The sequence below is a fragment of the Crotalus tigris genome, unplaced genomic scaffold (assembly GCF_016545835.1).
Source record: "Crotalus tigris isolate CLP2741 ecotype Arizona unplaced genomic scaffold, ASM1654583v1 scf7180000018275.596634, whole genome shotgun sequence".
NCBI classification, from domain to species: Eukaryota; Metazoa; Chordata; class Lepidosauria; order Squamata; family Viperidae; genus Crotalus; species Crotalus tigris.
In genome coordinates, this window is record NW_024096919.1 from 347596 (window position 1) to 374170 (window position 26575).

Below are 26575 nucleotides of genomic sequence, written 5' to 3' on the forward strand. Positions count from 1 at the left end.
AATGGAACAAAAGAATCCTTACATTAATCAAGTAGAAGAGTAAATTCATGATGAATTAAGGGAATAATGATTTAAGAGAATATGTTGTTCTTTTCTTCAGGGATTTATCTGTTTTAGTACAGAGAATGATTAGGGATGAGTGATATAAATACTTTGGAAGACAGAACAAGCAGCAGACAATTAAGCAAGTAGATGGTAGAAAAACTGTTATCCTCATCAGCAACAAGGACCTTGAAAACACAATTGGATCAAAAGACTGCAAATTATCAGAATTACAATGTGAAAATAGATTTCTGTGCTCATTCTAGATCTAAATTGTGAAGGGGAAACAAGAGGAAATTCTACAGCACTTAAAATTCAGGACATCCTACTATAATGGACAATGGTTGATGTCTAACATCAGCCAGTTGCAAGAGCCATCATGTCTATGCTAGTTTGACGAGTGAGATATATAGTAGATCCATAACTTAGCAGTTAGTGTGGACACACTGGAGAGGTACCAATAAAGGAGAATATTTGTAGCTCAGAGTTGAAATGAGGGGTTCTTGGCATTCCCTGAGCCTGGCTGTTTTCTTGAAGATGTTTCATTACTCAAACTAGATAACTTCATCAGTGCTAATCCTGTTTTTTACTTTGTAAAAAAACCACATCACTAGCAGTGTTGATGTTACCTAGTTTGGGTAATGAAGCGTCTGCAAGAAAACCACCAAGCTTAGAGAGCACCAAGAACCCTTTATACTGCAGTAGGAATTGGATATGAGGATATGAGAGGATTGGGGAATAAGAAGTCCTCCCCCACCCTAGGTCAAATAGGATATAAAGTGGAAACAAAACAACAATAATAATGGCAGTATTAGGAAGGATTGAAGTGGCTTTTAGTGAAAAAATATAGAACGAAGAATTGAATGTTTATGAAGGATAAAGCTTTCTAAATAAATTTATCTGGAGACAGAAACGCAGAACAGAGAGGAAAGGAGAATGAGAGGATCCTTTGCTGGGTGATTAAAAAAAGATAAAGAGGCTTCATTCAAAGCTCTTTTAAATCAGACTGAAAAACAATCAAATGAAAAATAACCTTCAAGAGTGGTCCCTGTGTTACAAAAGCCGTAGTCAAGGTTTCCCCTACAAGAAAATTACTATAAGGAGGCCTAGTGAGTGCCTGTGCATTAGAAAAAAATTAAAGTTTCCTACATTTCATTTCAGGACATTTATATATAAATTTATTTATAAATACTCTACAAATCCAGAAACAAAAGACATTTAAAATTTATTGTTTTGCTCCAGAATACTCTCTATTATCACGATGTAGAACCAAAAAGAATTACCTGCAACTCTTCAATTGGAACGGGAGTATTTGGTAGACATTTTGCAGACTTAATCTTAATAATCAGTGGATTTAAGTCATGTTTGTGTTTCTCGCTCATAATAGGTTTGTCTATAGCAAAACCTAAGTATGCTTCATTAAGTTTGGGGGAATTCTCTTCCCATCGACTGACTATATAGCATTCACCTGCAGATGGACAAAAGAATCGGAATTATTTATAACTGTTCAGATAAAAAAATGTAAAGTCTGTTAGGTTGAGCCTGATCCTTGCTGTCTTCATGGATAAGACCATGTATAATTGTTTTGCAAAAACACTAAAATGGGTTGTCTCTGTCTGCCTCCAGGATGTTTTTTCCCACCAGACTTCCTCTACCTTGTCATTCCCAAGTGTTCCCCCAACCGATTACTAACTAGGGCAGTGATGGCGAACCTTTTAGAGACCGAGTGCCCAAATTGCAACCCAAAACCCACTTATGCATCATCAAGTGCCGCGTGGGTGTGGCCCATTGGCTGGGTGTGGCCCACTGGGTGGCGTGACTAATTGGGTGGGCGTGGCTGCAGTGGTAACGGCAGACTGGGTGGGACTAAAAAGTTCAATCAATCAATTTCAACTTTGCAAGATCTTTTTTTTCCCGCGAGAAATTGAAATTGACTGATTGAACCTTTTTTTTTTTTTTTTGCACATGGCAGCAGAGGCCTAAAGCAAAAAGGTTTTATAAAACCCAGCTGAAGGCCTAGGATTGGGGTGACGGCATGCGTGCCCACAGATTGGGCTCTGAGTGCCGCCTCTGGTACCCGTGCCATAGGTTCGCCACCACTGAACTAGGGCCAACCCTGCTTAGCCACAAGTACAGCCACCTGCTAGGATTGACCGAACGGCTGATGCTAATGCAGCAAGACGTTCCTGTTGCTGCTGAAAATGTAAGTGGACTGAACTAGTTCTCACTTTTACTACTTAGATAATGCCAAGAAGCAGAAAATAAAGGGATACAACTATGATAGTCTCGTTTGCAAATTCCGATGTAGTTACTCCAAGTTACTCAGAAAGCACCAATATCTAGGAAATAATAAAAGAGGAGATGGGAAAGTATATGAAGCAATAGATTAATTGAAGTCAAATGTTTTCAGTCAAAAACTTTCTTTGGAACCAATCAAGTAATATATACACCATAGATTGGACCTACTAAGAATAATTCTTAGCAATCTTCTTATCAAAGATGAATACTATTTGGTAAGAACTGTACAACAATATAGCAAGTAGTCTAAGAATACAATTGGAATTCATGTAATATCGTGCCAATTGGTAACATATATTTATATTTTATGGTGATTAAATCAAATACCTGGAGATAATTATTTCTATGAAAATATTTTGTTTAGAAGAAAACTATATTGCCCAGATGAAAGGAGATATTGAAAGATGAATGAAATACTCTTAAACTCTTAGAATAGATGCAGTAAAAACTGAATATGGCTTCCATACTGAGGTGCATTTTGAAAGCAGTGTCTATGCCGGTTTCATATGTGTTTGGGTCATGACCATAAGTAGTTCTTATTGATTAGCTATTACTATGGTGAACATTTGCAAGAAAATAAAGGTTCAGGCAAATAAATGTGTTGTTGAATTACGTTCCATACAGTGTAGAACTGTCCATTTTGAAAGAGCCTTGGATACACAGAGTGTGGACTCTTGCAAAAAATTATTCTGTTTGCTAGGAAGGTTGCAAAAAATTTAAACCACTAAAATGGTTTTGGATCAACCAAGAGATAAGCTTAGACAACATGCCTCCATATCATCTAGGTCAGGGGTAGGCAACCTTGGCTCTGTTATGACTCATGGACTTCAACTCCCAGAATTCCTGAGCCAGCTATGCTGGCTCAGGAATTCTGGGAGTTGAAGTCCACAAGTCATAAAAGAGCCAAGGTTGTCTACCCCTGATCTAGGTTTTACTGATTGCCTAAAAATTAAATGGTAATGACCAGTCTAATAATACTCTTTTTGGTACTAAGGAATTCTAAAAAGGAGAGAGTGCTGCAAAGTACTGCCTCCAAATCCCTATACAGTCAGAAATCAGAACACCCAGAATCCAGGTACGGGAATAGGCAGGCACCAGCCCAGGTTCCAAAAGGCATTTTAATTTGTCCAAGCTTCTCACTTGGATACAACAAGGGGCGTCAGCAGTGGGAGTCTACAAATCAGCAGTAGAATTCAATGAGCCTTGAAGCAACTTGGAAGAGAGACATAAAATACAGGCAGACTTTATAAAACTTCATCAGTGAGTTTCATTCAGGAAACTTGATTTCCTCAAGATGCAATAAACTGTTTACTGGACAACACCTGAGGCAGAAAATCAACTAGGTACTTGTCACTGGACTCCAGGCTATGTAATTTGCAAACCTATTTGCACTAAGAAATGGAGGTCTCACTTGGCCTCTTTTTCAATCCTGAAGATAGCCCTTCCTGAGTAAGACCTAGCCATTTAAAAAAAACCAAACAAACCAGGACGTTTTATAAAGTGATATGAATCAGTCCCTTCTCTCCCCCCCCCCAATATTATGTAAATTGAACACTTATGCAAATGAACACAAAGGCTGGACATTTTTTTTTTAAGACTAGCAATTTCATGAGATTTACCAGCAAGGCTGTTTGCACTTTAATTCACAACAACCACAAGGAAATCCTGCTTGACATTAGCCTTGTTGAAACTGTTTCACACTGTCTAGTTTTTCCCATTTCATGTAAAAAAAAAAAAAGTGTCTTGGCAGCCCCACAACTCAAATTTTGCCATCTCATCATGAAAAGGAATCACACAATCATTCATCTCTCAGAAAAGCTGCTTGATCTTTATCCTCATCCTCTGGTGTCAGGGTTCCAAATCTGCCCAGGTGACAGACACAGCCATGGCACTTTTATTGTCGTTGACAGGTACAGGAGAGTGGGGCTTGGATCACGATGCTATGCCCGCCATCTTGCAAGTATTTATCTCCCTCCCTGATATTCCTTCATTATATTTCCATTTTCCCTGTTACCTGTCTCTGGGGAGAATACCTGCTAGAAGAGGCATGAGGTCCAGGCGCAAAACTGCTATTCCAAACTTCCTTGCCTGGGCTGCCAAGGCAGCGGCTTCTTTACCAGCTGACCTCTGAGCAGCTTGTTTTGATTTCTTGTCAGCACTGAAAACATTACCTTTTTGCGATGGCCTCCTCTTTTCTGAGTGAAGAAAAGCTGGAAAATTATAGAAATTAATTTACAATTTGGATAAAATTAATTTGTAAAGACAGAAAGGTGATTATTACATTTAGCTTTAATTTCATTGCATCGCTAGCTGGAAGCTGAATCACGAACAACTGGACTTTTCTTTTGGGTTTGAGTCCAGTTGCCATCATTCAATTTCCTGACAACTCTATCTGGATAACTGAGAATCTTCATTGACACATTGCCTCACTATGTCTTACTTCTCAGCTCTGCATAATGCTACATATCTTGAAAAGAAAGAGCATGATGGACATACATATATCTCCAGCCCTGAAGGCATGCTAAAAATGGAACAGGCAGAATGAAATCAGGAAGTCCCTGATGTGTCTTACTAAATTCTCTGCACTGCAATTCAATTCTCTCAATCTGAGCAGCAGTTCATTCATCCCTTACCCATGGCACACAATTGCAAACTTGTAATGTTACTGTTAAGTATTACAGCTCAATTATAAGGAACTCTGGACACAAGGGAGCACCATACATTAGTTTTACTTATTTTTCATTTTCTCATTCTTAATTTAGATGTTATCTTAATCTAACCTTGTCAAAGATTGCTTTCAGTGACTAATCCAGATTGGATTGTTTTCAGTGCTTAAAAACAGATCATTACAGAGTTTACTTCATAAAACTCCAATAGCTATTTGCTATCCATACTGAAGGATGCAGAAATGTGCTCTCAACCAAACAGTACATTGATTAGATTAAGCAACAGAAGGCCAACTATTTACCGAACAGTAAGCAATTCCAGAATAAAGCAATGTTTCAAAAAGCTGAAATACGTCAAGAAATTGAACTGGGAAGTTCACATTCCAGTTCTATGTCCTGTTTTGGTATAGTAGTTTTGTAAAGACTGCTGCCATCAACTAACTTCCAAAGAAATGTCCTTGCCTGACACTTTCCCCCTAAAAGCGTTACTTAGGGCACTAGCCCACATGAATTAGGAGATCAATCTCACACGCTGTAAGCAGAATCAAACTTTTGTAAGCAGAATCAAACTTTTGAGTCCCATGTAGTACATTTAGTGGAGGTGGAGGTCAAAGGGGTGGAGAAATTTTATGGCTCTGCACAGCTCAGATCATCGGGTGAAAGAAAACCAAACTAAAGAATTCTAACCTTGACCCCAAATATGTATTTTGGAACATTTACCCACAATCCTCTTTTTCTGAGTAAAGTCAGAAATGTTGGTTTGTCAATACACTGTATGTGTAGTCTTTGACATACAACTATTTTAGTGATCATTCGAAGTTATAATGGCACAGAAAAAAAGTGGCCTATGGCCATTTTTCACAATTACAACCACTGCTGCATCCGTGAGATCATGAGATCACAATTCAAATGCTTGGCACTGACTCATATTTACAACGGTTGCAGTGCCCCAGGGTCACATGATCATCTTTTGTGACTTCTAACAAGCAAAAGTCAATGGGGGTAGCCAGATTCACTTAACCAACTAACTTAATAACTGCAGTGATTTATTTAACAACTGTGATAGGAAAGTGTTAGAGAATTTTAATTTCTCTATTGGTGAAAAATAAATCAGAAGCTCTCACAGTTGACTGCATTTAGCTGATTCAAAATAACTTCTTTATATTTATATAAAAATATTTACAATACCATACATTCTTCTTTACAGCAACATAGCACAAATGAAGACTTCTTCCAGAGAGATACAGAGATAAAACCTGAGACTGGAAATCCAGTTCCTAACTCAATATTCTTTTGCACAGACTCAGTAGCACTTTCTTCACATTGGCTGACTGAGTTACCACATGACTCTTCCTGCTCATGAATATTCCAACAGAAAGATTGTAAAATGGAGCAAAACTCATTTAACAACTGACTCACTTAGCAACAGAAATCTTAGACTCAATTGTGGTCACAAGTCAAGGACTACCTGTATTAATTTGCTTGTCTTCCACATATCACCTACAAATTTGTCATTAACATTGGTTAAAGTTCACTATTATATTGCTTATTAAATCTATTATCTTAAATAGATTTCTGCGTTATTTAAAATTGCAATCGTCAATATATTCATTGGAAAGAAAAAAACATCAGTAGCATTTGCTTCCTAGAAAATGTACAGGATTGCCTGAATCTCGGTGACGTACTCACCTATAGACACTCTTTCCTTTCTGTCTGAAGAAATTGGCGATTTACCTCCATTGGTTTTTATTGACAGTGATGCACGGTGTTTCTGTTTTATCGTTTTACCCTCCTGAATGGTTTTTTCTTTAAAAGAAGACTCTATACTCCCAGAAAAACTGAGTGTGCTTAAAAAGAAAGGAAGGAATAAAGAGGGAAATACTATGTACTATTTATATTGGTGCTGCTGGAAAACAAATCAATTAACCGTTCCCTTTATAAAAAGTAGAAATAAAAGGGATAAAATGCAGATGGCATTTTGAATTTCCTCTATGATTTATCCATCTTCTTGACTGTGGAAAGCAAAACGCCCCCAACTGGCCCATCACCTCTCATCCAAACATGGGATTCTATGCCTCTGTGGCTGCTTGATCTTTTGGTTGCTGTGGAGAATAGAATCTCACCTGGGAATTCCCATTTTATTTTATCTTAATTTTCAGTTTGACTCAGAGGCGTAACAACCTTATGAAACAGCTGCCATAAGGTTGATTTCTAATTACTGCCACACTATTCTCAGTCTTTTGGTTTGATGAATGACACCACAGATGAATATGTACCTGGCTTTATTCAGAGAGAGAGAGAGGAAGGGAGGGAGAGGGAGAGAGGGGGAGAGGGAAGGAGAGGGGGGAGGGACGGAGAGGGAGGAGGGAGGGAGAGGGAGGAGGGAGGGAGAGGGGGGGGAGAGAGATCCGCATACATTTCCCACCTTATCTTCCTCTGCAGATCATGGCAAACAAGACCCTTTGGACTGGATCATCTTTTCAGCCACCTTTCAATTTTGTTTTAGGGAGTTTAATGTTATTGTAATTGGAGGAACCTGATATTTAAAACAAAGGAAAGTATGTCTTGATGGGGGGGGAGGAGGGAGTAAAAGAACACTGTAGGCAACAAATTGGTCTGTTCAACAAAGAAGAAGAAAGAAGAGCGAATACCAGCCTCACTTCTTCTCCGCTCTATATCAGTCTTTTTTTAATGGTTTTTTTTAAAAAAATACAATCTTTAGTGCTTAGTAAACAACATTGTTGTCTAGGTTCAGGTATTTGACATTAACTTCTTCAATATGAATCTGTTCAGTATTGCACAATCCAGTATTTTTCCCTGATCCTCCTTTCTTCCCCATATTTTTTCCATTTTCCCCTCATTACAATTACAATATTTGATACTATTGGTGTATTCAAAGTTAAATATAAACATCTTCATATTTTACTAATGTCATACAAATAACAATAATATCAATTCATAAATCAATATCCTGTTTTTCATGCTCTTGTTAAGGTTTGATTTCCCATCAATATTTGAAATACCTTTGTTAGTTATGATTTTCTCAATGTTAATGACATTTATATAGCTATAGGCATGAGGAAGACATGCCTATAGCTATATAAATGCTATAGGGGGCATATATATGGGGGAGAATTCCGCCTATTTATATTCCTTAAGCAACTCCGAGTTTCCTTCTCCCTCAATTTCTCTTTTCATTCCTTGTCTCCCAAGTTGTGACACTTCCCTTAACAGCTCTACATTCTATTTTTCAAAATCTTCTTCCTTGCCATCAGATGTATTTTGCAGACCTAAGGGGTAAAGAGTCTTTTGCATTTTCAGTTATGGCTAGATCTTGCAGTATTTTGTTTGTACGTGGTTGTTTATATTTCCCTTCTTTTATCTCTTCCGTCTCTAAATCCATTTCCTCTGCTTCGTCTTCTGATTTCTGGTTTCTTTGTTCATACTTTGTGGTCGTTGCCTGGGAGCTTTCTAGTTTAGATTTAATTTGTCAGTTTCTTGCAATGGGCTCAAGAGCCACTGTCAAGGAAGAGCCTCTTCCTACCATCCTTTATGGCCATTCCCTATGACTTCTACACTCTACCCATAACCAGGAAGGCCACTGGCATGATCCTACAGCTGCTGGTCCCTTGCCAGGGCAAGTCTCTAATTAAGTGGTAATGGAGAAGGAAATGGGAACACCACTTCTGCATCTGTAGGGCTCCCTTCAGCTGGACTGAAAATCTAGCAGAGTGAAGGTGTGTCCATGTGTCTATCATCAAAGGCCTGAGCAGTGAGTCAGATCTTCATGGCTCTTTCAAAAAACAGCAGAATGGGGGCCACCTGGATTAGGGGAGGGAAACTGGTTCCAGAGGCTAAAAGCATTGTGAGGCTCAAAAGTACCAAAGTAAATGCATGACAAGATTGAAAACTTAAAAAGATCTATCCCATGGGGATACACTGGTTAATTAAGATTACTGATTCTTAATTTTTCTTTTAATTATAATTTTCAACATCAAAAGATTCTTTACCCCCCCCCCCCAGGACCTTAGCTGTACTTTTCATATCTGTTGGCCTGAATAAAACGTATTGACAAAAGGGCTGCAAAGTCAATTACAATGCTTTTAACTATTTGGCATTTTATTAATCACAACAGCATCTGCATACAATTGCAAAATAAAATTATATAAATGTATGTACATAATTTATTCAGTTCACGGATGATGATCATTATTTTGTTATGCATGGAAGGAAGCCATCCAGCAGGTCCCCAAATGTTCTAAAGTAGCAACTGGAATACCATTCCCTTTCTAAACTTATTCAAGAAAGAATATTTTTATTTATTTACTTACTTACTTATAAAACATTTATTCAATTTCTACAGCCACCATTTCAAGAAAGTAACTTCTGTGACTTCCCCCAAACTCTTGCAAATAGCAACAAAAATTTATAGGTAAGAGGGCAGACCCTGCTAGTTAAAAGCCCTCTGCATGTCTTCAAGGATTAAATATTTTGTGCAACATTGCTATTGCAAATTGTATAATTTGGGATGGGTACTCTTCATTGAACTGGTTATTATAATTAATATTTAGTAATTATTATTGAAATGATAGGGTAGGCTGACATACAGAGAAGACCATAAACATTCCAGAATGCAAGGCATGAAAGGATTCAAATTTGAAAGAAGACAGATTCTGACTGAATGTTAGGGGAAGAAAATTGCCCTTGTTGGTAAAAGCAATTCTATGGTGGGGCCAATTATTGGGAGGGGCTCTCCACTGGCTGGAGAGCTTTTTAAAAAAAAAGCTGGACAGCCTTTTGGCTGGAATGATTTACTTCCAACTCTTGGTTTTAGTTCTTGCGCATTATATCTAGATTTTGTAAGAAACACATACATAGGAGCCTTTAGCATTTATGGGACATAGTTAAGAAGAGAGCGACAAAATAGACAGTAGAAATGCAGTGGAACGGGTAACTATTTTATAATTTTCTTTGTATGATCTAACTTGCTCAGAGCTGTAGATTATAATGAAATGCTTCTTTCTCTCATAGAAATGTTGCCAAGTCTTGCAGCTGTTGCAAAACCCACAGCAGAGCCCGCAGGACAGCCTATTAGTTAAAAAAAAAAAAACCTATTTGTGAAATAAACATTTGCTAAACTTATGCCAAGAGTTGATGAATGTCCAACTGCCTATATAAGGCCATATGGAAGGTTGCCCCACAAGGGCTGCACCATGCTGCATGCTCCTAACAATATTGTGGTGCTTTGAAAACCTCAGTGAAAGCCGAGCTAATTAATTACAGATGTAAATCAGCTCAGTTTTCAATCCCAAGGGAACACATGAGAATATATTTGCAGTACCTGCTCCAGGATGCAGGGCAGGGCACTTACGGTATTTCTGGTAGGAATTCTTACCTAATCCCTCCTCCCTATCCCTGGGACCTCCCTGTCACTCCTAGTCCTCTCCCATCCTTCTTCACTGTCCTTATGTCCGTCCAAGCTTGCTTTTCTTTCCCAGCCAAGGGGAATGTTGGAAAGAAATGATATGAAGAGGCCCAGATCTCTCCCTCCCTCCCTCTGCCTATCTGTCGTTCAACAGGAGAATGCTTTGAAAACCCACCACAATTGAATAAAATGTGGCATGGGAAGAGACCTTGACAAAAGGAAGCTTGTGTTGGAAATGGACCTAATCTGGCTAGAGGTTATGAGGACAAAATCCTGAAAAAAATCTCTCAATGCAGCCACATAAGAGGAGAAAATAGGCCACAGCACAGGATTTCACTTGCTCTTCTAAGTCCCATTCTGCTTCTCTTCCCAATCAGGTAACCTAGCACAGAGCTATTTTCAAGAGACTAGAAATAATTCTAGAAGCCATTCTAAATCTCCCTGCTTTCCCAGATTTTTTTCCTTTGGCATGAAACACAAATGCAGCAAAGTGAGATGGCTGGCAACAATTTGTTTGAGATGGTATAGGGCAGGGGTAGGCAACCTTGGCTCTTAAAAGAGCCAAGGTTTGCCTACTCCTGGTATAGAGTTTCCTGCCAGAGCAGGGGTTGGACTAGAAGTCCTCTAAGGTCCTGTCACAGGTTCCGACTAATGAAGCACTTCAAAGAACTTTCAGGCATGTTTCCTAAAGTCTTTATTACAGAGCTACAATTTTGCCGGTCACCATCATGGACGTATTGATGCCAGAATCTGACTTCCTCTCGCTGGCATCAATCTTTTCTTGCTAAACCCCTCCCTTGTCTTGCAGTCACAAGTCACATTATCCAATTAGTGCGAAGGTCAAAAGTTTACTTCCTCTTTCTTTCCCGGGCTTTTTTCTCCCCCCCCCACTCTGAGCTATGTATTAACCCAGTAATTACCAGACAGTTTTGCATATTGTCAAAGCAAGAATATACAGTATTTGCAGCATTGACAGGTCCCTTCCAACTCTGTTATTCTGTTATACTGCTTAAGTCAGCAACATTATGGAGAGCTGTTGTGAGAAAGTGAATCTGATCAGGGTGAAATGGCCCAAACCCAAATACATTTGGTGGTAGAAATCAAATCAACTCTAATTTCTTGTAGTTAAATAGTCCTTTCAATTCTTAAATAAAAAGAACCAGAACAATTTGAAAAGCGAGTACAATTTAGTCAGAATAGAAATGTATCTCATTATCTGCATTTAATGATATAGACATGAATTGAAGAAAACAGGCCATAGATGGCTTCATTTATAGTAGGAACCGAAAATAAATTCAATAATAACAAAAGTAGTCAAGTGTTCAGATTAAAACATAGAACTGATGAACTTTGTGGCTGCAAAGTTTAAAGGTATTGCAAAGTTCTTTGGAAACATGTGGTCATCTACTAACTGCAGACACAGGAACATGTGGGATGCAGCACTATCTGTGTTATAACCCCATTAAGATCTTTGCTGGAACCCAAAGGAAAAAAAAGGACAGAGACCTGACTGCTCTGCATCCTCCATACCTGCCACCCTCACCCCAGGTATTCTGAGTGCCACCAAGGTATGTATTCCTGGAAATAAGTGTGCAAATCAGATGCTATAGGCTGGCTCAATAACATCTGTCAATGCTCAGCCTTCAAGCTAGCTTCACGCTGGTGGCGAGGAAAGGTCAGAAAATAAGAGCCTTCCCTATTTAACTTGTTATCACCTGAATAATAATGATTCGAATATTCATGACAAATAGTTTTATTATCATAAAAGAGAGACATGTTATTGTTCTATTGCATTTTTTCTTTTATGATGAAATTTCAAATATTTTTCTTCTCTTTTCAATTTGTAATATTTAATTCTAAATATCTAGCTTTTGCTAAGAATTTGACATGAAAACACTTTTGTTTTATTTGATTGCTCTTTGGCTTTTTTTATAAGTATTGAACAAAAAGGTGATGTGTTGCTTAAAACGATTATTTCTGGAAATCCACGTTCTTCTCCAGGTGTGACAAAACAAATCCTATAACCTAATAACTATCTTGAGGAGGTTAACGCAGGACAGACTAGCTCAGATAATTCTCAAGAACACAATTTGTGAAGAGAAATGTATAGACCTGCCTTCTCCAACCTGATCTCTTTTCTCTATGTAAAAACTACAACTTCCATAAGCTCACACTCAGCACAACACAGCAGACTTGGAGACTCCCTCAAATCTATTAGACATGTGTGTGAATGCTGAAAACACTCAAAGGGGTTGTGAAATTCTAGAAAGTAAGGATCGTGACCTCGAGAGAAATGGACCAAATCATTTAACAAATCTACAAGGGAAAAAAAACATGTCTTAAGTCCAAAACAAGAGAAAGAATGCACAAAAGACTTACATGGCAATTCTTTAATTCACATGAGAATTGGGTGGTAGTGATGGTAAAACACTGTATGTGCAAGACTGATGTCAGCCCCACTATGTAAAGCAAACCAATAAATCAATTCCACATCAAGCTAACACTACATTTATAAATAGTAACAGAATCACGCCTATCTCTGTCACGGTCATTTTTCTTACTCTACAGAAAGAGCCACTCAAAATCTCTGCATGCCTGTGGTTCTCAGGAAAAGCTCCAGAACAGAACATTTGGGAGTGTAGACTAATCAACTAACAGTGTTTGTCAACCTTGACAATTTTAAGGCATGTGGACTTCAACTCCCAGAATTCCACAGCCAGCAATGCTGGCTGTGGAATTCTGGGAGTTGAAGTCCACATGCCTTAAAATTGTCAAGGTTGACAAACACTGAACTAGACAACTGAGGATTTCTAGCAGTAAGAGTTAGTGAACATGTCACACATTTGCAGGCACTGGTAAACAAACAGCTTCTATCAACATACCAGCTTAATTTAATGGTTAAGGCAGACTAGAAAGCAGGAGACAGTGAGTTCTGGTTTCCTTATTCTAAAAGAGACCACCAAAAAAATAATATGCATTCTTGGAATGCATACTCCATTTTATAGATGTGAGGTATAAATACATATGACAGGTGAAATCAACTCACACTAACCCCTCCTCTGCTTTCTAGCTATACCAGTCATTTGATAATGGCTAATAATGATATAGCTAGTCTCTGTAAAAACATTAATGGCTTAAGAGCTATTGAATTATTTTAAACAGGAGTTAGTTTTCAGCACTCAGCTCAGAGTAACTATGGAAGAAAATCTCTTTGCAGCAATGAAGAAATATTTCTACACTGATTGGCATAGTATCATTTGAAATGCAAGTGTGATAAAAGAAGCTGTTTCCTTTGGCAACAAATCTTATTACTGTCAGATTTTCAGAAATGTCAACTCACATCATCCAAATTGTTTGCCAAGGAATATTTTAAGTCTATTTCCTTGGCAACATTAACTTATTATATGTCTACAAAAATGGGATAATAGTATTGTAGTACTTTTATTATAGTTATCTTTAACTGTTAACATGTAGGATTGGCTTGTTATCCTGTTGGGGAAATAAAAGTGAAAAAAAAATACATTAGGAAAAAATGCAAATATGTGACTAAGAAACATATATTTGATCTATACAGTGGGAAATTAAGCTGTGTGTAAAATAAGAAATTTAGTAAATCAAGAAATCTTAAAACAGCAACATCCCTCAATATTTTCTCAAAAAAAAAATCAAAATAATTTTAGCACCTTGCAATAATCTATTTCCAAAACTTCAAGATCCCCCAATCTCGTTTATTTCCAAATGAGAGGTATAATCTGCTTACAGAGATGTGAAATGATTTTAACATCTTTCCCACAATCTCAAATTTCCAGAGTGAAGGCAAATCAAGTTAAAGGGAAATAGGTAGAACAGCTGTTTCAAGAGTCTGTAGAAGCTGTTCTTTCTGTTTTAGCTCCTAGACTTTTATTTACTGTGTTCTGTGTGTGCTAAATTTTATTGATTTTATCTATAAAAGCTATGAAAACAACAACACTGCCATATATCAAAAACATCTCAGAAATACTCAACAGATTATTACAACTAAAACCCTTCAAAACATCTTAAGCAACCCAAAGGATCCAGTAGCTCAAAAAAACAACAACCCAGAAATCATCTACAATACAAAGAACGACAATGGGACTTGGGTTTGGCTAGTCTAAAGAAAAGAAGAAATAGGAGAGACATGATAGCAGTGTTCCAATATCTGAGGAGCTGTCACAAGGCAAAGGGGGTCAGGTTGTTCACCAGAGCACCAGAGGGAAGGACGAGAAACAGTGGTTGGAAACTGGTCAAGGAGAGAAGCAACCTGGAATTAAGGAGAAACTTCCTGACAATGAGGACAATCAACCAGTGGAACAACTTACCCCCCAGAAATCATGGGCGCTCCATCACTGGAGATTTTTAAGAAAAGACTAGACAACCTGTCTGAGATGGTATAAGTTCTCCTGCTTGAGCAGGGGGCTGGACTAGAAGACCTCCAAGGACCCTTCCAGTTCTATTCTATTCTATTCTATTCTATTCTATTCTATTCTATTCTATTCTATTCTATTCTATTCTATTCTATTCTTATTCTTATTCTTATTCTTATTCTATAGATTGTAATAGCCACTATGTAGGCCAGACATGCAGAAGACTAGCAGAACGCGTCCATGAACATCAATCAGAAGATATGATAAACACTCAATGTCACAGCATTAATTTCAACTGAGAAACATGACCATCCTAAACCAAGCTATATTAAAAAAAAAAAAACACTACAGAATTCCTGAAAGCTTGGCATTCGGGCAAATTTTCAAAAGTGATTAGAAAGTGAGGCTTGCAAATGTACTGCCCTTTAAAAAGATTCCATTGGGGTTGAAAGTAAAATAGCTAATCCCTTCATCTCCAGTGCTCAGACCTGGGGAAGACCCCTGTCCTGTGGTCTCCTCACAAGTAGCAGCCCTCCTGAGGGCATGTAGGCGATTGTCCCCCCTCTTATCTGGACGGGTTCTGAAGAACCAGTGTACCCTGGCACTACTTTGGTCTTTGTTGCAGTCATCGACTCCACTTTCATACAGATGTCTTTATACAGCCATGCTTCCCCCTGAAACCCCACTATTACATCTGGGCTGCTTATTAATGTATTATGTTTTTTTTAAAATCTTTGTATTATTTGTTTTTGTTTTCATAATTCTGGAATCTGTCCCTAATCCGATCATCAGGCAAATTAAAAAAAAACAATAAATACATACAAAAGTCAATAATTCTGCCAGACAGGTGCCAAATAAATGCAAAATTCCATGTACCTAAAACTTTTTGCATGGAGACGAGTGGCTTTTCAGGACAGCAGACAACAAATTGAGAGAAAATGTCATGATTAATTACATTTATATAACTGTTCATCTCCCATAAGGGTGGCATACACAATAAATCAATCCAAATAGACATACATCAATTGAAAATACAACCAAAACTAATTTAAAAGATAAAAACAACCAAAATGGCAAAAAAGCACCCGAAACAAAGAGGTAACTATTATGTAACCATTGTAGCAGGCTCCTGCTTATCATGGGATTCAGGCCAGTTAACAAAACCATGTCTTGAAGGTCTTCCGGAAAGCCAACCAGGTTGGTCCCAGACTCACCTCGGAGGGTTTTCCAAAGTGAGGAGCCACAGCAGAAAAAGCTTTCCTCCTAGATCCCAATCAATAAAACTCCCTGGCTAATAGGACTCATAACATGCCAGTTCTGCCAGACTGGTTGAGATGGGTGGATATTACTGGGGAGAGGTACAGCAGAAATAACTTGGTCCCATGCCATGTATGGCTTTAAAGGTTGCAGCTTGAATTAGATCTGGAAGCACACTGACAACCAACGCAGCTGGTGGAGCAGTGTAATGTGTACAATTCTTGGAGAACTGTATAATAACTATGCACACCATGTGCACCAGCCGAAGCTTCCAGATATTCTTAAATGACAGGCTGCTAATTGGCACAAGGAGGGCTCCTGTTGAAGAAACGACCTTGAAGCAAATTGTTTGTCTTAAGAATCTGGAATACAGAAAATTATCAACTAAACAAGGAATTGGGGGTAGGGATGAGGAATAGGTGAACAATGAAAGAGTGAAATGCAGAACCCAGAGGGGTGGGGAATCAAAGTAAGAACCTAAGCAGTTAGATGTAAGGAAGAATTGACTTAGTTAACTCTTTTGCAGCTATAGCAAGTATCACCTGCTTTGCAAAACTGAGAAGTATAAAAATATCACAAATAATATGCAAGCCACTGAAACTTTATCTTGTTTTATTACTGCTAAACAGATATAGGAGCATATATACACAATCTCGTAACAGATTCAGATGTTGTTAGACAGCAAAGAAATGTCTGCACATAAATTGGTGTAGAAAGGACAGCAAAACAAATGTATGCAATAGAGTCCCAGGTTCATTCTAACTGTAGTGACACCATCTCTCAGTACATGAACCTCCATTTAGTAGTAAGGCACTGAAACAAGCCAAAGTTTCTACAATGTGAAGGGAAAATAAGGCTGAATAAAATAGTTTGTGAATATCAAAATTTTCCAAACTGAAAGTTGGTTGAAACACCCAAATCCATCTGCTATATGATGTCAAAGAAAGAGTTCACCTTTAGCTCTCTCTAAACTGAGCAGCTGCAGAGACTAGATAAAAAGGCAGTGTCACCAACACTCACACTGTTATTTGTTTGCAGAAGTTCAAAAGGTGTCATGCTAAGACACCTCTTTCACTTAACTGAAAATGAAGCATGACCATAGCATCAGAAGTGGAAGAGCCATTTTTAATTGTATTGATATATGCAGAGTGAATATGTGTCACAATTAATCAGAGGATATTCTAATATTTGCACATCCTACAGACTTACCTCAGTGAACGGTTCGAATCATCAGATTTTACAAGAGGCTGTGGAAAACTAAATTTCCGAGAGTATTTTTGATCACTAGCTTTGGGTTCATTTTCCATGCGCTTGCTCACAGCTGAAGTAGGAAGACAGGTAATATATTGTAAAAGGCTGGTGATGGATTAGTAAACTTACACAGCGTAATACAAATCATGTGTTTTCACGAATACAGTAACTATCAGTATACTGAATGGGATATTCTCCCAAGTTAAGTTGGAGTAAGATTTGAATACCAATAATTGAGTAGCATTTTTTTAAAATGTAGAAAACCTCTTTCTAAGAAGGTTGTAGTACAAAATGGCATAATTTTAATCAAAGATTAATTCTTGCTTTAAAACATTTGGAATAAATCAAAGTCAGGAACACAGTTTCTCTATGTATAATCAGATATATGATACCAATAGATGGTAATCAGCAATCTCCATTTTATTAAAAAAAAAAAACCCTAAAATAGCCAAAATGTCATAATACAGCCAAATCTTAAAGATTTCTCTGTGTTCTATGAGCTTTGTGAGATTCCAGATATTCATTTTTTTTCAGTTGTATTTTTTGGCATCTGTGACATTGCATAAAGAGAAATGTTATGCAAGAAAAAAGGCAGAGGAATCACCAGAAAACTATGGGGTTGTAAAAAGGATTAATATATTTAACTTTAGCGTGCAGAGTTGTACAGCACTTCCTGTATGCTCTGAAGGAATTTCACTTCAAATTCGAAATTCTGCACAGCCCTGTCCCATAACTGAACTAGTGTATCTTTCTAGACTTGTCTACTTGAATTATAAGTGTGATAAATTAATAGACCCATCTGGTTAAGAGACTTGTGATTTCTCTCGTGAAAAAGTGCAATCAAAAGAGAAAAAAAACGATAAAGACACAGCACTTCAAAGAACTGTAAAATGGGTCCCCAACATTGGGAAACACTCAACAAAAGCTGAAAATCTGTCAGAGAAATTCAACTGATTCACCTCTTTTCTGGACTACTCCTGGCTCATGGCATCCAGAAGGTTCCTGAGAGGCTGCTGAGCGGAACTAAGTAACATGAGCAATTGTTGTTAAGGTTCTTCTATCTTCACTGGATCTTGTTAGGGACTGCCTGCACTGGAACCCAAAATAGAGTTCTTGATCTAATTCAAAGGGCTGTTTTTAACTTTAAGTTCCTTTATGGATTTGAAAAGAAGCCTCTCTCATATTGTGCCTTTTAAATAAAAACACTGTCTACTGAGGATCATTTTGGAATTTTGCCTGAAATTCACTGAGAGAGTTTCATGGACAGAGCCTAGTTTTGCTGGGCCTATCTTGGAAGGAAGGATGCCCTCTCCTTGCAGCTCCAGTACATCCTCAAAATCTTCTCCAGAGATTTTCAAATTTCCAAAGCAAATTTTCAGAGGAAAAAAATCCCCTCACATCATTCAGGATTTCACCCACCATTGCAAATGTGTTTGCTCTATGAACAGTTTAAATAGGAATATAATGGGTGATTAGAAAATTCTAACTTAATGTAGTCTCTAAGAAGTTCATCAATTTAAGAAATGTTTATCCACATCTCATGTATCACACCAAAATGATAGCACAATTTTAAGCAGGAAACAGAGGATACTACGCTCAGCAGAAAGGCAACGACTCAGTGGAAATTAGGTCAGGACTTGAACAAAAGCTGTGTTCTTCAAACAGCAACTGAATGGATACATTTGTAGAGTTAAAAAAGCTGAAATCTGTTTAAATAAAACACATTTTTATCAACTGTTCTCCTAATGAGTTTACTTTAAGGGAGCAAGAAAAGGGAAATTGCTTTTTTACAACATATAAGTATGCTGAATTTAAAAACAAGTGTCAGGCAGAGAAGTACTTGAATTAATTTAAGTACATCCTTTTTTAAATCAGAATGGCTTATATGAATCAATATGAGAACAAATTTTTAAAAACAGCCTATAATGTCATCTAATCACATAAATTTATAAATTTAGTTAGATACCTTTGCCAGAACCGTGTTTGGACAAGAGACAGAACCCAACAGCATGTAATTAGTACATGGCAAACAAGCCTGTATAACAATTTTTGCATTAAAGCATCTTACCCAAATTAAGAACTAACTTCTAGAAATTAATGAGATCTCATTGTAACATGGTACTCGTATTGAAACAGAATTATTTTTTATATAGGAAAGAAATTAAAAACAGGCAAACAATTAATTGCTGCCTTTTACATTAACTGTTACCACAGGAACAGCAGAGCATGAAATAAGATCACAGCTGAAGCTCATTGTTTTCGTATATACTGTATCAAAGTACTTGTATAAATGATAATGGAGTCTTATGTTCACAGTATCATACCTGACAAAGCATCTGTCTGTTTTCGCACAAAGGGTGCTAGTGGTTTAACTTTTGTGATACTGGGTTTGGCTTCATTACGTTGTAAGAATTCTCTCTGATACAAAACCATATTCTTGACATTACCTTGAATAGAAAAAAGCAGTACAAAGTTACATTCACAGCTAACAATTTGTTTACTATGTGCTTATATTATTAAGAGAAAATAAATAAGTAAGTAAACAGGAATTATGCTGATAGCTTTGATATCAGTCCAGAGACTCTACCAAGCAGGATATAGATATTGTTGTATACTTGTTGTATACTTTTAACAATTCCCTTATGTAGGACAGAATTGTCAAGATCAAAATAAACATTCTGTAAATCTTTAGTCTTTTCTTAGGAAGTCTTTAAAGAAAGCTGGATAATAGTTGATGGACACGATTTTACCTCAGTTGGTTTGGATGAAGATCTAGCTAACTTTAATAAAGTAACTATACACTTATCACTATAGGAGAATTTTGTTTATGGTAGCAAAATATCAGAAGTCTGATAGTACCATTTCCAACTAAAAAATTTCATTAAACACTTCCTAACACTTATCAGTTTCTTCCAGAGTCAGGGATACATAGCTGAAGAGTGTAGTACAGGTAAAAATCAAAAATGTTAATTCTATTATATGGCCAGAGACTGACTCAAGAGTAGTAATGTCTTAAATATACTTACCTTCAAATTCTCCTTGATCTGATAGTGGTACATTACTCTTTAGTTTACAAAATCTGGCTTTTGAACAAACCTTTTCCTTGGTATCCCATAACCTTAATTTTATGCTGTGTTCTCTTAATTTTATTAGAAACTCATTGGTAATATTAATTTCAATGCTGTGGTTCCATGAAACCCATATCTGGTCATTTTCAAGCCATGGTTTTACTACCTATTTAAAAAAAATATATACTGAAACAATACATTATCAACAATACTCTCCAGGTCATAATTAAAGAACATGCTTTTAAAACATCAGAAAGACAAATCAGTGAAGGATTAAACTTTAAATTCAGGCAGATTTCTCTAACAATATAAATAAACTCAGTATAGACAGAGAAATATTTTATAGCAGGCCATCGTATTAGCACATCAAGGCTATTACTAACTACTCTGGTTGGCAATAGCTCTCCTATTTATTTATTTATTTATTTATTTATTTATTTATTTATTTATTTATTTATTTATTTATGAGACTTATATACCGCTTTAAGTGCAAGCACTCTCTAAGCGGTGTACACCAGTAAGCAATGTATATATATATATTACATTGCCCCCAACAATCTGGGTCCTCATTTTACCTACCCCGGAAGGATGGAAGGCTGAGTCAACCTTGAGCCGGTGAGATTTGAACCGCTGATCTGCTGAACACAGTCAGCTAAAGTGGCCTGCAGTACTGCACTCTAACTGCTGCGCCACCTCGGCTCTTTATAGTACTATATAGTACTGGAAAATTTCTTTTAGTTGTGGAAGCCAAGGGTTTGAATCTGAGACTTTACATGTTCAAATGATGTTCTCTCTTTACTATGAAGTAGTCATCTCCCAAAAAACGAAATATAAGCTGAATACTATAAAGAAATCCCTTTTGCCTGATGTATAGGTAGTCCTCAACTTTTGACAACTGAACCCAAAATTTCTGTTGCTAAGACAGATAATTGAGTTTTCCCCCATTTTATGACCTTTCTTAAGTGAATCATTGCAGTTATTAAGTTAGTGACATGGTTGTTAAGTAAATCTGACTTCCCGATTGAGTTTGCTTATCAGAAAGGTCGCAAAAGGTGGATCACTGGACCCTAGGAGCTGCAACCATCATAAATACATGCCAGTTGCCAAGCATCCAGTAGCAACAGCAACAGCACTTAGACTCATATACTGCTTCACAATGCTTTATAGCCCTCTCTAAGCGGTTTACAGAGTCAACATATTGCTCCCAACAATCTGGGTCCCCATTTTACTGACTTTGGAAGGATGGAAGGCTGTGTCAATCTTGAACCAGTCAGGATCAGACCAGAATTAGCCTGCAATATTGCATTCTAACTGCCGCGCCACCACAGCTCTTCATTTGGTGCTACAAAATGCTCCATGTTCATGTAAGCTTGGGATGCTCCTTACATAATGCATCTCCCTTAATGTAGGAATTCTCCCCCATATCTTAATGTTCAAGCAAGAACATACTAAGGACAATCCTTCAAGTACTGAAGACTTCAGCCTTTAACTGAAACACAATTGGACTATCAAACCCTTTTTATATAAAGCTTCCTCATTCTTTGCAATATATTTACTTATCTAGTCTTTTTAGAGAAAAATATTGTTGGAAAACATAGCAGGCAGAAATCCGTATCTGGTACAAAGTCGTGCCAATAGGTACCATAATAAAGGTAAATTAAAACATCATTAAAATATGTAACAGTTAACAAATGATGACCATTATAAATACTTTTTATCTTCATGCTTTTTTGTCCCTCACCACGACACTAAACTTCTAAACTAAAATTATTTGAAATATAGACTGCGCTCATTATGTGTACTTATTCAATTTTAGCACCCATGGAAATATCACTAAATAAAACTACTGGATCAAAGCATACCTACTGTCAGGTTGAAACCTCACAGTAAGTTTCTAACATACCACAATGCATCAGCACAGAAAAATAAAATTAATGTCATCCATCCTGGGCTTTGTACATCATTTATTGTCATTCTTTCCCCAGAATCTTATCTGCACTTACTGAAATATTGAGCGTGGGTGGCTTTTTAAATCTGCTTCGTTCATTGTCTTTTGGAGTCCCTGGCTATCAAAATGACAATAGAAGAAAGGAAAGGAGGAAAAAGCTATGATAAAGAAAACAGACCAATGAAAAATGTAAAACAGACTATTTCAATTCTACACATTTCAGGAGCTTCTTATCTATTAATATGCTATTAATCCTATTTTTCTAATATTTTAAATTAATATTTTAACTATTAAAATAATGCCATACAGATTTTGTAGCACTTTAAAGTTAGAACCACTGATTCTAAAAAAAAACCTTGAGCAAGCAAACAGGAAGTTAAAATTCTCAGGAACTATATATATATATCACCAAAATACAATATCAACTTACAATTCTCCTTTCCCAGCAACCTTCTATTCTGTCATCTAAGTTCAACTGCAAATATGTGTGTATAATACAGTAAGTCAGTTTACTGGCAAGGTTTTCAGGACATGTAACTGTAGATTATACTAAAGATTATAGTTAAGACCAAAAGTCATAATCCCAATAAGAAACTAGAGTTTGTATCTGGCTCACTTATTTCAGTATGCCTTCTGAAAGTAAACTAACCACAACCACTACCATTTTCAGGGACAAATAATGAAATGAGCAGCATACTTGAACACTGTGACTTGTGTATTTCCAACTAACATTGGGACACCTATGAAAGGATAGGGTTTACATTATGATATCACCACATTCAGGTTTTTTTTTTATCATCACAACTAGAAGCAGATATAATTAATTCCTCTGAGCAACAATGTGAATTGTAGAAGCCGCAGGGTTTTTTTTTTATCTGCTTTCAAAATATTGGTCAGTTTGTTGGAAAACATAGGTGGATTCCATCTCTGGATAACCAGAAAAGTACTTTAGAATATATCCAATACCATTCTTGGTCACTCGAGTCAGATGGATTTGAAAATGATATGTTACAATATACCTAGAGTGGGTTATTGGAACAGTTTATAGCATCCCTTGTGTCTCAGTGCAGCTCAAAACTGTAAACCTGTTTATTTTACAATCTTCTATAAAGGAAGATGATTTGCTATAAAACTATATTAATCATGTTTCTGTGGTTAAGACTAACAACATAGCTGTCCCTCTTATAAAGGGTGCCATGAACTGGGAGTGGTATCTTGCCTCTCAAACTCATCCGTTAATTGTGCAAGGAAAAACAACTGTCCCTTCATTCCTTTTTGTAAGAGATAAACATCTCTTCATCTCTCTAATATACTTTAGAAGACATCCAAATGCTCACATCTATGTTAAGCCAAGTGCCACTCTCTGGAGTAGATTGGGCCCAGACTTATATTATAAAAGCCAATCTTTTGTGCTCAATGGAACATGGAAATAGACTTTGGGCAAAGATCAGGAAACTGGCCTTAGGATCATTTTGTATGGTGGAACATGCAGAGATTCTTCAATCCTCCCAACTATGGTTGCCTTCTTAAAAATGTTAGAGGTAATATGTGTAATGGGTTCAAGAGGAACAGCCACTAATATCTTAAGTGTCAAAGACAAAGAAAATAGTGAAACAAAAATGAATTGGTGTATATGAGAAAGCTATGTAAGTGGTACCTCTTAATCATATACAAGACTCTAAAATAACTCCATGTTAAAGCAATAGCTTAATATTTCAGGGACCCCTGCTGCCAATGCTACTAGTTTCTGTCTTCTACACTATTACAGGTAATCCTTGACTTACAACAGTTCACTTAGTGACCGCTCAAAGATACAACAGCACTGGAAAAAGTGGCTTTTGACCCTTTTTCACACTTACAACCATGGTCATGTGATCAAAATTCAGACACTTGGGAACTGACTCACATTTATGATCATTGCAATGTCCCAGGGTCATGTGATCACTTTTTGCGACCTTCTGATAAGAAAAATCAATGGGAAAACCAGATCACTTAACCACCGTGTTACTAATTTAACAACTACAGTGATTCACTTAACAACTGTGGCAAGAAAAGTCATAAAATGGGGCAAAAATCATTTAACAAATGTTCCATTTAGCCACAAAAATTTGGGGCCCAGTTGTGATTTTAAGTCAAGGACTACTTGTATTAAAAAAGCTCCAAGCCAACTGATTCATTCTGGTGATGTTCATTTTTCTGGGGCCAAGATGATCTCTGTTGTCAAATGTGATTCTAGAGCCTGATGCAGAATGTAGAGAGTTTTCAGAAGATGCCATAGTTGCTCCTGTCTCATCTCTTTATTAGAGTATTACAGCTTCCTGGGTCAGAATGACATGATAAGAATTATTCATGTCTTAAGCATCCCTTGGATAGCATCCCTTGGATAGCACTGTAAAGTGAAGAAAGGCATACAGATGTCCTTCCAGCCACAATGCCACCAAGCATAATCCTCTGTGTTCTGTTGAAATCTGAAGAAGTGTTTCATCTTCTTGCTGTCCCACTCTCAGAAACAGATCAAAAGAAGGGCATGATCTTATTAAAAACTTACTAAAAAATCTCCAGATGCACATGTCATTCTTCCTATACAAAGTGTTAGCAAGTTAGCCAATCTTCCATGGTGATTTTCTATAGAGGACATTGTGCCAAGTAGATCAAGTAGGTAGGATAAAACATGACTTTTCACCCTCTGGGCTCTTAAATGGCCCACGAGCCCATCTTTACCTTAGGCGCTGATGTTAGGTGGAAAGGGGCTGCTTTGAATTGAAACTAAATTCTCTTGAATGTAAACCAGAAGAACCTGCATGGGGTTTCTGATTAAGATAAAACAGCCTCTGACAAATCCATCCAACCAAGGAAGTTATCTACTTTAGTTTCTTCATTCTAAACGTTCATCTGTTGAATTTACTCCATTCTGATATTCAGAATGGTTTTCTAATCTCCAATTTTCTTTGACATAGACCACATTCTGCCAAGCTTTAATCCTATCTTTATCATATTCTTCATAATTATCTGGTAGAACACTTGTCATAAAAAGTAAGAAATCACAGTAGTCTAATTCAACTTTCCACCTACTGAATTTCATTTCTCCAATATTTAACAACATTGGTGATATAATATAAAACTGGAATACAGTATTTCCAAACTTCAGGAATGTATTATGATTATTTAAGAATAGCAAAACAATAAACAGTTTATCTTTTTTTTACCTTAGATTCTGTATCCAGAAATAATTTAGCCACTGGACCAAACAATACCAAATCTAATTTTCGAGGTTCAATATCATCTGGTAGAAGAAAATACTCCATATGATAAAAACGATGCATTTTTGGAATAAATCCTTCTTTTGCTTTAGATCCAGATCTTTGTATCTCTGGTTTAGAAGACTGCCAAGGTTTAGTTACTGAAAATAAATAAAAATAGAAAACAAGATTGGAAGAGCAAAAGTGACAGTGTTGCTGTTAGAATTGTTCTATTTTATTAAGAATCTCCAAGATTGGCATTTTACCTCCAAAAGTATAACCTTAACATAGTTAACATATTTACTTAACATATTTACATAATTAATCTGCATAGGTTATATTCCAAAGCCTCAAATATTGTAAAGAAAACACAACAATATTTAGTTATCTCATAGCTTTGATTAAATATTTGTAAATGTATCCATACATATCAGATAAAATTACCAAAAGATGCTCAAATAAACATCCATCCTCATTCATCCTTCCCAACAGCAATCTGTACCAATATTAGATGCTGAATAGGCAGCACCAGAGTCATTTCACTTTCCCCAGAAATAGCTATAGGATCCCTAGGACGTGTTGCATTAGGTATAGCTATAGATACAGCTAGATACTTATTTCCACACCCAAACAAATATTTAATAAACCAGACCTCAGGAATTGCAAAAAAAAGCCAATGCAGTGTGTGACATTTATCCATATCTACTGTACCACTCCCATCTGTATCAGTGCTTTGCAGAAGTTAAATTGTGCTGAAACAGAATCAATACAATTTTCACATCTTTATATTCCAAAGATCAGCAATGGATTGGATTTATAACATTAATTTGGTATAGTATAGACCAGGGGTAGGCAACATTGGCTCTTTTATGGCTCGTGGACTTCAACTCCCAGAATTCCTGAGCCAGCATCTGGGAGTTGAAGTCCACGAGTCATAAAAGAGCCAAGGTTGCCTACCCCTGGTGCAGATTTATTTAAATATTATGACAAAAATGT

The 26575-nt window shown here is 36.9% G+C and overlaps 1 protein-coding gene across 4 annotated transcripts in view; it reads right to left on the bottom strand.

The window, feature by feature from the left end:
• Nucleotides 1-26575, bottom strand: part of CFAP92 (cilia and flagella associated protein 92 (putative)) — a 65879-nt gene that overhangs the window by 19445 nt on the left and 19859 nt on the right. For 3 of the 4 annotated variants that reach the window (XM_039349439.1, XM_039349438.1, XM_039349441.1), the window contains exons 3-10: nucleotides 25547-25740; nucleotides 22396-22458; nucleotides 20351-20558; nucleotides 19649-19771; nucleotides 17283-17394; nucleotides 6696-6853; nucleotides 4374-4550; nucleotides 1326-1510 (exon numbers count right to left, since the gene is read on the bottom strand). In XM_039349439.1, coding sequence (XP_039205373.1) covers nucleotides 1326-1510; nucleotides 4374-4550; nucleotides 6696-6853; nucleotides 17283-17394; nucleotides 19649-19771; nucleotides 20351-20558; nucleotides 22396-22458; nucleotides 25547-25740 — 1220 coding nt within the window. The remainder of the gene's footprint in view (nucleotides 1-1325; nucleotides 1511-4373; nucleotides 4551-6695; nucleotides 6854-17282; nucleotides 17395-19648; nucleotides 19772-20350; nucleotides 20559-22395; nucleotides 22459-25546; nucleotides 25741-26575) is intronic. The other variant, XM_039349440.1, reaches the window with a different exon arrangement.